The sequence below is a fragment of the Alligator mississippiensis genome, chromosome 2, assembly GCF_030867095.1.
Source record: "Alligator mississippiensis isolate rAllMis1 chromosome 2, rAllMis1, whole genome shotgun sequence".
Lineage (NCBI taxonomy): Eukaryota > Metazoa > Chordata > Crocodylia > Alligatoridae > Alligator > Alligator mississippiensis.
Window position 1 is genome coordinate 180,847,000 of NC_081825.1, and position 15,274 is coordinate 180,862,273.

At 39.3% G+C, this 15,274-nt stretch overlaps 1 protein-coding gene across 2 annotated transcripts in view; it reads left to right on the forward strand.

The window, feature by feature from the left end:
- CPT1A (carnitine palmitoyltransferase 1A) overlaps positions 1 to 15,274 on the forward strand; it is a 68,253-nt gene that overhangs the window by 38,386 nt on the left and 14,593 nt on the right. Inside the window, exons 7-14 of one of the 2 annotated variants that reach the window (XM_006264856.4) lie at positions 567 to 644; positions 1,886 to 1,993; positions 4,947 to 5,034; positions 9,002 to 9,197; positions 10,363 to 10,551; positions 11,370 to 11,475; positions 12,657 to 12,773; positions 14,100 to 14,264. In XM_006264856.4, coding sequence (XP_006264918.1) covers positions 567 to 644; positions 1,886 to 1,993; positions 4,947 to 5,034; positions 9,002 to 9,197; positions 10,363 to 10,551; positions 11,370 to 11,475; positions 12,657 to 12,773; positions 14,100 to 14,264 — 1,047 coding nt within the window. Of the gene's footprint in view, positions 1 to 566; positions 645 to 1,885; positions 1,994 to 4,946; positions 5,035 to 5,453; positions 5,539 to 9,001; positions 9,198 to 10,362; positions 10,552 to 11,369; positions 11,476 to 12,656; positions 12,774 to 14,099; positions 14,265 to 15,274 lie in introns of both variants that reach the window. The other variant, XM_014604203.3, reaches the window with a different exon arrangement.

The window sequence follows — 15,274 nt, forward strand, 5'->3', positions numbered from 1 at the left end:
CCCCTGCCCATCCTGTTGCATCCCTGAAGGCCTCTGGGTCCTAACAATCCATGTGCCCTGGAATCAGGCACTCAATCCAGTTTATGGGACCTGTGGCTCCCCCCATTCTCCTGCTGCCAGTTTTCTGGACCTGTGGGAGCCCCCTAGGCTAAATGACACTGTGTGACAGGTTGGATCTGGCCCATGGGCCAGGGGTTGAGCACCGCTGCTGTACATTATAGCCTGAAGAAGCTTGTATAGTTCTTAAAGCCAGGCTGTCAATAGAATGAAGAGTATTCAGGAGATTTATAGCAATACATATTATAAGGATACTTTTAAAATTACTGACTGAAAAAGGGAAGGACAGTATCTTATCTGAGTATTAAGACTGAACTTCTGGGTCTTTGTCACTGTTGCAGTAATAGTCCATCATACAGCACTCTTAAAAACAAACAAGTAAACAAAGCACACAGAGTGTAATGTTACTGAGGATTGTGGAGCCAGTACAGTAAGGGACTTGGCTTGACTGGAGAGTGGCACAGGTTATAATGAGCTTCTATTAAATGTTGTTCTCTTCAATGCCATAGGTTAGTGATTGGTGGGAAGAGTACATCTACCTTAGAGGACGTGGGCCAATAATGGTTAATAGTAATTACTATGCAATGGTAAGTAAATCCTCTAAACATTTAAATTTTGTAGAAATGCTGTAGAGAGAATTTTTTTTAATTAATAAATATTGTTATCTTTCTGAACTTCATTGTCAGTGTTATTGTTATGATCTGCTTTTCTTTCTCAAAGTATATTCTGCATATCATGTCTTGCAACACAGCTGGTGTGCCTTAATATGCAATTTTCATAATAAATGCACAGCACATTTTGTGTTTAACTCAAATTTATTATGGAATCTTACTTCCAGTTTAAAAGTTCAAGAAGGATTATTGCTTCTCTATAGTGTTACTAATTTACTTTAAATAACATTGACTTTTGCCTTAAATCACTTGCAGCTGGTCTTTTTGGCAGGGATGCCACAAGTTGAGCCCTGCCCCTTCCCAGCTGCCACTGATCCCTGCCCCCCAGAGGTGCACCTGATAGTGTACTTTGTGGGGAGGGGGAGAGTGGTGGTGGGGGGAGCAGAAGGAAAGGGTTGCAGTGGGCTCTTGGGAAAGGGTTGGCTACAGGGAGTGGCAAGAAGAGATGCTGGCAAGTTGCTTTGAGAGAGGTTTCATCTCCAAGAGCCAGGTCCTCTTTCCTGGCCCCACAACCACGGCAGTTTTATATGGTGAATAAGGATTCCAAGCCCTGAATTTGGCAGCAGTGTCCTGCCCCTGTGCCTGGAACCTGGAGTCCCCCTGCCTCCATTCCAATGCCTTCTATTACTGAGCACACAGGGTTCATGGACCACACACAGCAGCTGCCTGTGGCATGCGTGTGACAGGTTGGCCACCCTTGTCTTAAATACTCTCTGTATTACTTGAACAATAAGCATATGCTTCTTTAAACTTGTGAATATGTATGCATTGGCCATACAAATTTACAGATCTTTTATTAGAAATAAGGCATTAGTTTCTCCATTACCTCTCTTATTACAGATTCAAATTGAGGTTTACTGCTTTTCTGCTGGTGCTATGAATACCATTGACTAAATAGCAGCATTAGGCTGATATTATTAAAGGGGAAAGTATTGCTACTATTTTGTGACTTTTGAAAACATTTTGTTGAAAGTAGGATGTCAAGTGACTTGACCAGTTTCCCTGCATATAAAACCCTTTTTCTGTATATACTAAAGTAAGTTAAGTTAAAAGAAAATTGTCTTTCAGTTGATGAACAAATAATAAAAGCATTCTTTTGAATTTAGTTTTGCAACTATATTACCTGTATTAACTTCCCTTCCTTCTATTTTCTTCAGGACTTCTTGTGTGTTGCTCCTACATCTATTCAGGCTGCTAGAGCTGGTAATGTTATACATGCACTTCTGCTGTACAGAAAGCAACTGGACAGACAAGAAATCAAGCCAGTATGTAAATCTGATGAATGGTTTCTGACTATTTCAAACTAATCACTTTTCAAAAAATAATGAAGAGGAATATTTCTATGTGACATCTAAATTTGTGATGTAATTGTATTAAAAAATGTACTTTGGCTATCAGTTAACCTGAGGAGCCTTCAACTTAAAAAATATACTCTACCATGCAAATTAAAGGCTAAATTCTCTTGCTAGAGCCATATCTGAGCTTAACTTGTCTGCCTACAGGCCAGAATAGTTGTATTCATATGTATATATTTGTTATCATTCCATCTGTTAGATTCACCTAATGATTAATCATGCAATGATATATTCAAGCTGTGAAGCTGTGGAAAATGTGCTTGCCTTTCTATGGCAAATTTTGGTGGTTTATGCAGTAGAATTTTAGTGGAGAAAAGACACATGGTAATGAATATCATTTTAGAGAAGCAGATATGTCATATAGAAATAGTTTGCCTTGTATTTTAATTTCTGAGCTGCTCCTGAGAATACAAGGAATGGTATATGTTTACATGCAAAGGTCTACATTAACAATTAGTTAAGAAGTAAATCAAGCAAAACAGAAGAATCTCTTTACTTGTCTTATCCATGTGAAAATTGAAATGGGAGAACAGAAACATAAATCCCTCCTACATTTGTGGTCTAAAATTATTGCACTTCAGTTAAAAATTGAGCATGATGCTATTTATTTCGTAAAAATTCAAACTTCACAAGCTAAATGTAAAACAACTTGATAACTTTATCATGCATTCTCTAGTTGTGAGGAACTAATGAAAGACATCAGAGTAGCAGTTTTTTTATATCCAGGTAAACGTGGAATATTACAGTATCTTTTGGCCACACAATTTACTTAGAGGTTAAGGGCACAGACAGAAGTGGTAGTTTGAGTGATTTGGCCCCTGAAAGGAACTCTACAGCCATGTCATAATACACATGCATGGCTGCAGAGTGCATTTAAAATGGCCAATTCCACAAAAAATTAACCCTGGTTAAATCAGGTATTACATTAAGGTGCTCAAAAGCAAAGCACCTTAGGGAACTTGTGCTTCCTCCAAGGTTAATTTTTTGCCGTTGGAGTAGGGGGTATGATTTGGAACTACCAGCCCAGCCCTACCGCTCAGGCTAGGAGAGGGAGGGGGAAGGAGAGGGAGCTCCCAGCTACTAAATGGCCAACACTAAGGAGGAACGGGGAGGTGGGAATGGAGCTTCCTTGCCTTGCAATGTCTGTCTGTCTGTCGTCCCCGTCCCCCCCACCGCCCCTTGCCTCAGCTACCCCAGTTGAAGTACTGAAGGAAGCCAGGTCAGGCCCGGGAGGCGAGTGGGCTCCATTTTCCCCTCCTTCCTCCCCCCCCTCCTGCCCCTCGCCTCATGGGCCATCCCACCAGGTACCCCCAATACCCCAGCTGGTGTACCTGGGGAAGAATGGAGCCTTCTTGCCTTGCTCTATAAATATAGGTGAGGGGGGCCCACAAGTTAAGCAGGCTTCGTTTCCCCCTTCCCCCCTCACTGACAGCCCTGCAGCTGGAGGGGGCAGGTCTGGGGAGAAGGGTGGTTCGGCCGCCTCCTTGAAGGCTGCTGGAGCACCCCTGCATGTTGGCCAGGGCTGGAGCAGACTGGCTTCAGTGCTCCCCTCCCTCCACTGACGCAGCGGGCAAACATCTTTTGGGGCAGGGGGGTTGGGCTCTAACTCATGGTATTTTATGTAAAGTGTCATGAGTTAGAGCCGGGATCTAATGTCTGTCTGCACCTTATATGCCCAAGAAGGTAGAAAGGATAACAGGTCATTTTAAGCCCATTTAACCCAGAAAACAATTTAAAACACAGAAAAACCTCTAAAGTGTGCCATAGAAATGGGTGCTTTATGCAAATAACACCTTGTGTGAGCAGAAACAATGAACAAAATCGGTGTTCAGGCAATAGTTCTTTCTTTAAGCAGATATGCCACTGAACTGATTTCTCTTGTCCAATTTATATAAATATTATCCAGCCGGCTACCACTACTCCAGGACATGTCCAGAAAATCTTATCAAAGGTGCAGACCAAAACTCTACATCTGTTAGACCTAAACTTTGGGGAAATGCAGATCCTAATTAGGATCTTGTAGCTTCAGGCCATCTCTCTGCAGCCTCTAAAAATGGAAAATAAAGTTACAAGAAAACTCTTAAGCAGTTATTTAATATTTTTAAACTACCGGTACTATAGATTCTTATTTAGAAATATTATGTCCCCATTCCTCTCTGATGCTCTTACTCTTCCTTTTTAAAAATACCGATTCCAGTAAATGGTTGAATCTCACAAGGATGGCTAAATTTTATATGGACAAGTGCACAGGTAATGCCATCCCAGTGTCTCTCTTACTGAGTATACCAAAAGCTTCCCCCTTCTCTGTCTCTTCAGTGTTTAGAATGGAGTTTAGTCTCTACTCCATTCTATTGACAGAGAGCATTTTAATGATTAAATGCAGCTATGGAAGATGAAACATCTCTGGTTAGTGCGTATATGGAACATGTCTGTTCTAGAAGACAAATATAACAAGACTGCATATGTTCATTTATGCAGTGTATCTGTAAGGGACAGAACAAATGAAGAGGCAACCCAGGCAGTGAATGTCTGATGTTCTGCATCATGGGTTGGCAGCCAGAGAGCTTTTGGCCTGTATATGCACAGCTTGAATTGATCAACCAATTTGATGCAGAAGCTGAGCCAGCTACCAAAAGTATCTGAGCAGCCTACAGAATACTAGGGGTGCCACTGTGGAATCTTATATGTGTAGGTCAGTGGAAAACTAGGAAGAAGAAAGAAAGAAAAAAGGGGTTTGGGAATTGACGTGTTCTGAATCCTCCATACTTGTCCTACAATTTCTCTCTAATCGGCATGTGTTTTTTCTCTTAATTTGCTAATCGTATCTTTAAAAACACAATTGTAACACACATTTGCGGCATAGATTCTTCTGATGGGATCCACTGTTCCACTCTGCTCAGCTCAGTGGGAGCGGATGTTTAATACCTCCCGTATCCCAGGAGAGGAAACAGGTAAGCACAGTCAGCCAAGAATAAGAAGCATCAAGGATTCCAAACAGTCTGTGGAACATTTCCTAAGAATGGCCTCCTAATAGGTCGTTAGATTGCCAGCTATTTAGGTTTACCGAGCAAGGTGTGAAAGATGCTCTTATGTGAAATTGCCTTTCTTGGCATTGCAGCCTTTTTTTGACTGACTTTAGAACTTGATTGGTATGGTTTTGGCTTTTCCTTTTCTTCATTTAGAAGCTGACCATAAGACATTGAGTGCTGCTTTTTTACTTATATTCTTTACTTTTCTCCATTCTTTTCCTTCAGGTTCATTTGGGTTTTTTTCCTGTGTTTTTTGCCTCCATAAGATATGTTCTCTCTGCAGTCTCAGTCATTTGAAAGCTGTTTTTTTTGTTTGTTTGACTTTCCCTTTTTCCTTTCAGCTTATGATTCAAAATACCATCCCAATGTGCTCTTCTCAGTATGAACGTACATTCAACACTAGTCGTATACCAGGCATAGAGACAGGTACAGTTTTAGTCCTGTCAGCATTTTTGGCCCTTATTTGTATCCTCATTTTCTATGCATAATGTCAACCAATTGAAATCACTTATAGTAATGACACACTTTATCCAAGTTGTGTAATTTCTCTGTAACATACTCTAAGAGAATCATTTTGCTTTTCCTAACAAATATGGGCCCTTCAAAGTTCTTCAAAGTTATGAACCACTTCCAGTTTTGTCCAACTTATCACTATATATAAGGTGGTAGAGACATGATGGTGACCTACCCTTGAATTCTTTTCCTATTACTGCCACTTTTTTGTGCAGTTCTCTACCGTTCCTTTTAACTTTTCTGTTCCTAGTTTACTCGTAGGGAAAATTATATTCACATACGTCTCAGAAATTTTGAGGCTTAAATAATTGATATTTGTAAAGTATTTGGGGATTTTCAGTGTAGAGCATAATAAGTAGGATCCTGAGAGATGCAATTAAAATACTTTTAAAAATCACAAGGAAGGGCTGCGAATGTAGATTTGGACTATAATACACGTGATAGACTTGCACAGTAGTGGACTATAATAATAGCTAAAGGGATGGGCAAAACCTTTTGACCCTGTACAGGTCCATCCTGGACTGGTATTTGTGAGTTCCTGACATTGGGGAGACAGCATGACTTAGTGCACAGAGCACCTGACTGGGGCCTGGAAGACCTTGGAACTCACTTTCACTCTATGCATCACTCACCCCATCTGTGAAACAGAGATAATAATTCAGACCTGCTTTGAAATGTATGAATGGAAAGTGTTCTATATGACGTAGTATAATAATATCACTATATCTCAGAAACGACCCTTACAACTTTTATCCTTGTTGAATTCTTAGAGTTAGTGAATCAAGTTATCCTGACAATTACAATTATATTCTTATTCCATAAAGTATCAGCTGATCAATCAAACATCTTCCACTAACAATTTAAATCTTTTTAGAAGGAGAGCCTCCTTGAGAACATGCAGTGATCTATGCTTTATGTGCATTTTGATATTTTTAATTTACTTGCATATCTTAACATTATGTCCTGTAGTTCATTTTCTACTACCTAATCGTACAGTCAACTCAGTGCTGAGCATGTGTTATAGCATTTATAGTGATAGGATTGTGATGCCAAAATACAAGGCAATGATTTCACTGATGGATAAAGCAGTGGCTTCTCATCCAGATAAATTAAAAAAAGATGGATTAAGGAACAGAAACATAAGATGATCAAAGGGCCTAACAAAAATAGGGCAATTCTGAGACAAGATAAATAATGCATTGCATTCAGAGGCTTAAGTCAATTCCAACTATGCAGTTGATCAAATAAAAGTTATCACCCACAAAAATCCTTTCTTCCCCCAATTCTGAGACCTAGCTCTGAAGATCAAGAGTATTAAAGTCATGAGAAATTTCAGATTAGCATCCTAGGAATTCGGGTATTTCTAGGACTATGAAAGTAGCACGGCTTCATGTCAATAGTTGTTAACCATAGTTGGAACTAGATTGTCCCTAGTGAAGGTATGTAAATTGACAGTAGGAAAGGAATAGGAAGCCTTTACTTACAGGCTGTGCCAATGGTCCAAGTGGAAATTAAATGCGCATATGCATGAGACCACTTTTTGATAATCACTGGAGTGCTTCTTGTCCCAAAATAAAATAAGGAAAGAAGCAAGGGTCTGGAACCATACCCTGGCTGTGCACCCACTTCTGTTGCTGTAGCCTGAAAAGTGATCTGATGAGCACACAAGTGGTCTGGGAAGTAGGCTATATACTCCTTTTGCTCCCTCGTCACAGTTGTCTTGATAATAATTTGTCATTTTAGACACAAACATAAATTCAACCCATCTTTCAGGCAGTTGCACATGTAAGCTATCATTATTTTAAATCATTTTTCCCTATAGTACCTAAATTGTTCATATACTTTCTTTGAATTGATCTCTGAAAAAATATGCCATTAAAATTATAATACTGTAATTGTAACAAATACCTTGGATTAAAGTCTATATATTTGGACTTTACTACTGTTGTGCCCTAGTACTACTACTGCTTCAGGCTTGCTATCTTGCCAGCAAACCTTTACAAATGTTTTATATGAAAATATTCTGTCAGTTTAATCAACTCACAATTTATTTCTTAATCAACTCACAATTTATTTCTTAATCATTTCCTATATTCTGCTTGTTCCTCTTAGTGTTTCCAGCATGTTCTTTTACTAATAAAAATTAATTTACTTCGCTTTTCTGTGGCTAATGCATGCAATGTGCTAGCTTTGTCTTCATTTTTCAATTAAAACAGTTTTTCTGCATTCTGAAGAACAATAAGGTTTTTATTTTCATTAAGTTTTTTTTAATACATTAAGACTTTTATAGAAGCAGTTTTTGTTTTAAAATATGTAGTTCTGCACTGACAGTAATACAAGTTTGAGTAATGTATCTTGACCACTAAGCAGTTCTTACTTAAATTTTTTCTCTAACAGCTAAGTATAATGTATGACAATGGTGACCTATATATATTATACTGTATTTACTTGAATCTAACACAACATTTTTTCCCAATCAGCATGAGAGGTGGAGGGGGAAGCCTCTTGTTTTAGATTCACAGATACAAAGCAGAGCTGGTGGGCAGGCAGCTGCTGCGGCTCTGAATCTGGCCCAAATTTACACTCACCCACCATTGTTGCTTTGAGTGAAATTCCAGTTCATGCAATTGGAGCCCACAATTTCTTGTTTTGGTGCTAAAATGCATCTTAGAATTAACACATTCAAATTTTTAATAGGCCATTTTCTGTAGCAGTATTTTTTTCTGAGTTCTCTATGCAATTAACTCCAAATTCTGTTTGATTTAACATCTTGAAAATAAGTAGGTTTAGACAAACTGGTATTTATATGATGAAATGTTAATATTGTTTAAAGGAGGACTGTCCAACTGGCAGGCCCATAGGCTGTATGCAGCCCCTGAAGGGTTAGCACGAGTCCCATGGATTTCTGGCCAGCCGACACTGCCCCCTCAGTGTTGCTCCCACCATGGCAGCCAGGTTGTTAAGACTCCCCCTCCCTCCTCTGGTTTCTCCTCCCTGCCCCTACTCCTGGGAACGGAACAACACACTGGGGAGGGGAGGAGGGCTTGCTGGAATGCCTGAGCTGCACATATGGCGGGAGAGTAGGGTGCCTGTGCTGCACACAAAGAAAGGAACTTGGCTGCCTGTCTGCAAGTGTTGGAGGGAGGGTGGGTAGGAGGGAGCTGCCAGTATTGTATACATGGTGAGGCGAGGGAGGACCCTTGGGTTGCCCATGACTTTTTGTGGCCCCTGGGACTGCAGTCCACACATCATGTAGCTCTTAGCTGCCCAGGAGTTGGATGGACAGCCCTGGTTTAGAGTTAAGCATTCACTTAAGCTTTGCTTATATCCTAATGCCACATGACCAAAGATTTTTCATGCTTATTTACAATTCTAGACACTCTCCAGCATGTGAAGGATAGCAAACACATTGTTGTGTATCATAAAGGACGTTACTTCAAAGTCTGGGTGTACCATGATGGCAGATTGTTGAAACCTCGAGAAATTGAGCAGCAGATGCAAAGAATTCTAGATGACAGTTCAAAGTCGCTTCCTGGAGAAGAGAAATTAGCAGCTCTTACTGCAGGAGATAGGTATTAATTTTAAAAAGTTAATTCTAACTTTGGAAGGCAGTTTTATATACAGGTAGCAGCATATTTTGAACTCTTAATCCTTACTGCTTTTTAATGTCGCATATCATTATAACATGAAATCACTGTTTGAGTCTTTCCTGTTGGAGTTAGATGTTACTTCATGGCTCCTTCCTTCAGTCTGAAGTTGAGAAGTCTACTCACTTTTATTTATGCAGATCATAATGAAAACAGTAATTGGAAGCACACTAAGCGTGTACAGTTACTTGTGCATGTTTATGTAAAGTGCTTCAGGGTCTTCAACCAAATTTTAAGGCTAAGACATTTGGGTTGGATTCAGCCTTGTTACACTAATGTAACTCCAAAATACCACTATGACTTCAGTAGTGTTGCTCCTGATTTATGGTTATGTAATGTAGAAAGCAGACTCTATCTAACTTTTCCATTAAGGAGTGCTTTTGAAATAATGTAATGAGAGTTTGATTGTACAATTTAGTAGAAATTACAATACATAAACTTTCTTTTGTCAGCGTATAGTCCTGTTTTACAATACTTGTATATGAATTTGTTCATATTAAAATCTAACTTAAAAATGCAGCATTCTGTGTACCCAAAGACTGAGTTACAGTTGTTGGACTCAAACTTGAAGTATTCAAATATTTGTTTCAGTTCTCAGAGAAATTCTCAGATATAATCATTCCATTAGCCTAATTTTGCACTGATTATATGCATCTCCATATTCTTATGTTGGTGCCCATCACCAGAATATATGAGCAGATATGCATTGGTTCCATAATGTATTTCCTTTTGGTAAAAATTTTATTCTCTGGCTTGCAGCAATACATTTGCACATTTTAGGTTGTAAATTCAGAAGGTATCTCCAATATACAACATATATAATATACTTGTGTAATAGCTGTGTACTATTTCAGTTGGTTTCTGATGCTCATAATTGTGTAAAGTTTTACAGAAATCTGATGCAAAAGTATCTGTAGCAGCATCACATACTTTCCCTAATAGAATAAATGCATGAGACACAGAAGGAAAGCCAAAGGATGTTCAAATTTCTTTAAAATGTAGATTGCCTTTCAGAACACACTAGCATCTTAATATTTCTAGAAAACTGAGCATCTTGCATAATATAACTAAACTTTACTTCCTGCTGCAGAATACCATGGGCTAAAGCTCGTCAAGCCTATTTTGGACGGGGAAAAAACAAGCATTCCTTGGATGCAGTTGAAAAAGCAGCTTTCTTTGTAACTTTGGATGAAAGTGAGCAAGGATACAGGGAAGAGGATCCAGTGACATCATTGGACACATATGCAAAGTCACTGCTGCATGGCAGATGTTATGACCGGTACAGTATTGACCAAATGAGAAAAAGACTATAGCTGAGTTGCACTTAATCAAAGAAAATTTGCTTCATATATAACATGATAGAATGTATTGCTTTTGTGTACTTTAGTGGTCTTTGGTGAGCTGGCACACAACTCCATTTTTGCAATATTTAGTGTGGGATAACATATGTGCATTCTAATGAAATCAGTCACTTTTCATGTTTCATTAGTGTCATATGTGCGTGGGTATCTGGCAACTTAATCATTCAGAGCTATTTGTGGCTCAGTTGTTGACATTTTTATGTTTCAATAAAATAAGCAGTATTCATGTCCTTTGTAATACTTGCCTCCCTTTCACTCTTCAAATAGATTTCCTTCTAGCAAAAAAAAAAAAATTCTATTTGAAAATGTACATGTTTTCAACCTCTGCATTTTTTTTAAATTTGAAGTAAAGTATCTATGTGTTCCCTATTAATTGTGATTTATGTTTATTTGCCAAATAGGAATAGTAATGCATAGCCAATATGAAACATTGCAAGAATTGCTTCATAGGCCAGACTCACAGAAAGCTTAAATTGTTCAACTCCATTCCATTCAGTTGAGTTGCACCCATATAAGCAATTGGGACATTTGGCCTTGTAAATTTATAGCCTGGGGATTTCTGCAGCCTGTTCCTAACTCTTTCCCACCCCTCTGTTCAATTAAGTATCTGAAAGTTTGTGCAATGGTGTGTCTGAAAAGTTTGCCAGTTTTACCTGAGTCACAGGCTTTTCTGGATGTTTTGGGTTTTTGTTTTTTTTTTAATAAATGCATTTCTCAATTCCCCTCTCTTCTTTAGATGGTTTGACAAAACATTCACGTTGGTTGTGTTCAAAAATGGCAAAATGGGCCTGAATGCAGAGCACTCTTGGGCAGATGCTCCTATTATTGGGCACCTGTGGGAGGTGAGTGTTTTTATAATTTCCAGTGATCTTGCTGAAGGAATTATATCTGCATGTCACTTCTGTTCTGTGATCTATATAGTCAATGAGTAGTTAAAGATAGAAATTGCTGTGTCTGAGATTGGTATGAGTTCATAGTAGTAATTTCACGTGAGAAGCACTGAAGCTTTCATGGGAAATTGATAAGCAGGGATCCGGGTTTTCTGTTCATCACGGAAAAATGTGGTAAAATCTAGATTTTCTCCTTTATAAGGAGAAAAGGCCAGATTTTAAAAGCAGCCCCCCGCATGTAAGTCTGGTAGGGGGTGGGAATTGATGGCCCCCATAGTGAGGGAAGGAGGGAGTTGGGCAGGGCTGGGGCTGCTGCCCAGCCCAGGTGGTGCATAGGGCTTGAGGCCTGGGGCCAGAATGTGCAGCTGCAGGGTCCAGGTGGGGAATAGGATGGGGCTATGAGCTATGCCTCCTGCTGCTGCTGGGCAGATAGGGGGCACCTTGTCATAGTGGTGTGGGGCTTGCAGTGGTAGCAGATTCATATGGATTATTTTTTATTTTCTTTAAATGCCACTCCATTGCAATCACAACTAGTACCCCCCCCAACTCATTTAATCTTTTAATCTTGTGGAGTTCTAAGCATATATGCACGCTTATTTGACTCTAGCATTTATTCAAATCACTGCACAAATAGTAAATTGGTTGTTCTAGAGAGGGTTTGGATTTCATTACACCAGTGGTTCTCAAGCTTTTCAGAATCGGAGCACTCTTCCATCACTTTTTTGAATGTGTTGGCACCAGTAGTTGAGAACCACTGTTGGTGCTGCCTCAGCTTACCTCAGTTCTTAACCACATGCTGCTGCCTCCAGGTAAAACTGCCCCATGTGCCTGTCACACAGTCAACCCAGGAAGGCCTGTGGCATGTACACACACCTTTCCCATATTAGGGCTCTTAAGTCCTTAAGTATATGTGTGTATCTTATGACAACAGTTCTCACAAAGAACCAGGTGGTAACTGGAATTCCAAAAATATTTTATGACAGAATCCCGAAGATAACAGTTTGCATTTTTAATCTAATAATTAATAGTTCAGTATGCTGGAAATGGATTAGCCTAAAATCAAAATGTGAAATGCATTTGAACTCCATAACTGTATGACATTCCTGTAGTTACATATATTTTGTTCTTTCCAGACTACTATGGCAAATGACTACCTCCTGCTGGGTTATTCAGAGGATGGACATTGCAGAGGAGACACCCATCAAAATATTCCTTTTCCTACCAGACTACAGTGGGAAATCCCTGAAGAAGTGAGTACAGACAGAACAACTGGGAAGGATCTTCTTTTCTTGAGGATTCATTTAACTTCCCTGTCAGTGGTTGCCTTACAGAGAAGGTACCTTAATTGCCGCAGCTGCACTCATCCCGCTGCCAGATTTCTGGCCCCATGGGCTGGATGGCATGACTGTGTTCCAAACCCAACCCACAGAATCATTCATGAAGCTGGAAATTTGGTGACTGAGTGAGCAGTGATAGCATTAATTCATTTGGCTTCCAGTGCCGTAGCAATTAACACTGCAGCCACTTATCCCCACCACGACATTTCGAGTTCCTGCAGGCTGAATCCAGAGTATGATGCCATGTTATCTGGGTTGCAGGGCTACCCGTAGGGCTAGATATCTGGCAGTAAAATGAGCAGTAGTTGCTGCAGCTCCAGGAGCTATGGCAGTTATGCCGCTGCTGCCAAATTTCTGGCTTTGCAGGCCTGGTGATGACACAGCCCCAGGCTCTGGGTCCCGTCTCTGGGACCAAATTATTTAGAATCCATGGGTTTTAAAGTACAGTTTGTAATGCAGTTGTACTCTTGTCTTATTATTCACTAATTCAGAAAACATTGATTGAAAGTATGAATCTAGTGGCAGTGACAACTAGAATAGAGCATGATTTCCTTCTTTTCTCTCCCATCCATTACATGGGGCATGGAGAAGCAGTATTGGGTGCCACCTCAATATTACATATCCCCACTACCCTTGTTATGGGATAAAACTTAAAAAAGCTGTTGCCAATTTGAGTAGTTGTGAAAGGGTTAACACTAGACTGTGTCGTCTTTCTTATTTGCAGGGAGAGAAAAGCTGGCAGCCATCTTGTAGCACAGTGTCTTCTTGAAAAAGCCAGCTGTAGGCCATAACTGGATTTTTTTTTCCTATGCTGTCTTCCAAAATAAAGTGCATGTCTTAAGGGGCATGCAGTTTTCAAGAAAATACAGTTTACATATGCAGCAGATTTGAAACTACAGATAGACTACAATTTTGTACAACTATATTTAACTCAAATGATTTGAAAAATGTTTCCAAATATGAAAATCAAAACAGTTTTGCTGGATTTCAAAATTGTGTTGACTTTCTTTCATTTTAAGATCATAGGGGCTTAAGTGGCTTTTTGAATTGATTACACTTTGTTTTTTCAGCAAGAATGATAAGCACATTCAGAAAGAAAGCATTCATAACTATGCTTCTGTGTTCATGTGCAGTAATGGAGATGTGTTGTTGATGTGTAATTAGACTACATCAATAAGATGTTTATAACCTCTGTAAAGTGTTGTTTTCTAATCATGTTTAAAAACATGTCGTTGTTAGTGCCAAGAAGTGATTGAGAAGTCTCTGAGTACTGCAAGTGCTCTTGCAGAGGATGTGGATTTTCACTCTTTTCCCTTTGACACTTTCGGAAAAGGTTTAATCAAAAAAGCCAAAATAAGCCCTGATGCCTTTGTACAACTTTCTCTACAACTGGCTCACTATCGGGTAAGAACAGGATCTGGCTGCTGACAGAACTGCATAAAAATATGTATAATAAGACTGCACTTGTGATTATAAATTTACTAATGTCTCAAATAGGTAGGCACTGATCCAGCTTATGTTTAGAGAAAATGGAGACACTTCTGTTGACTTTAGTGGGAGATAAAGCTGGCTCTAACTGTTACTTGCTGGGAATTCATGGTTCCAAAGATCAGTTTTCTGACACAAACATAATGCTCTCTTTAGTTTAATTAGTGACATATCTAGAGATAACCTGTACTCAGAGGAACAAGATTTGATTATTTACATCAATGTTTCCCATGACGATTGTACAGTTCATTTTTTAAAGTTATTTTTTTAATTGAGTACGTTTGGGTACTCCAACAATATTCATAGAAAGATACTTAGACTATTTTAGCTCCTTGTTTGTCCTGCCCATAATATACATTTTTAGAGTGGGACAGTTTCCTATTATTACTTTTGTTTGCTGCTGCTTTTTTAAGATACTTGTCCTACTCCATTTTTATTATGCTGCTTGGTGCCATCTGCATATTTGTCAGTGGTTCCCTCCAAATCACTCAAAAATATAAAACAGTATTAGACCCAGGACACACCCCTTGGGAACTGTACTTGATAACTCCTCCCAAATAGATATTGAGACATTAATGACTACTTTTTGAGCACAATTATCATTCTAACTGCTTATGTATCCATCGTATGGTAGTTTCACCTAGACTATATTTCCTTACCCTACTAATAAGATGTTGTGGGATTGAAGAGCCTTGCATCAAGTTGATGTATATCACATCCACTGTTCTTCACCTATCCACAAAGCCAATCGCCTTGTCACTGAAGGAAGTCAGGGTTGGTTAGCGGTGACTTGCTCATAATTTAAACGTCTATTCTCTAGATGCTTAGAAATTCATTCCTTGACAACCTACCCTACTCCAAAATCTTTCTGGGCATCAGACTCTCAGTGACTTGTCCGTAATTCCCTGTGGATCTGCCTCCTTCCC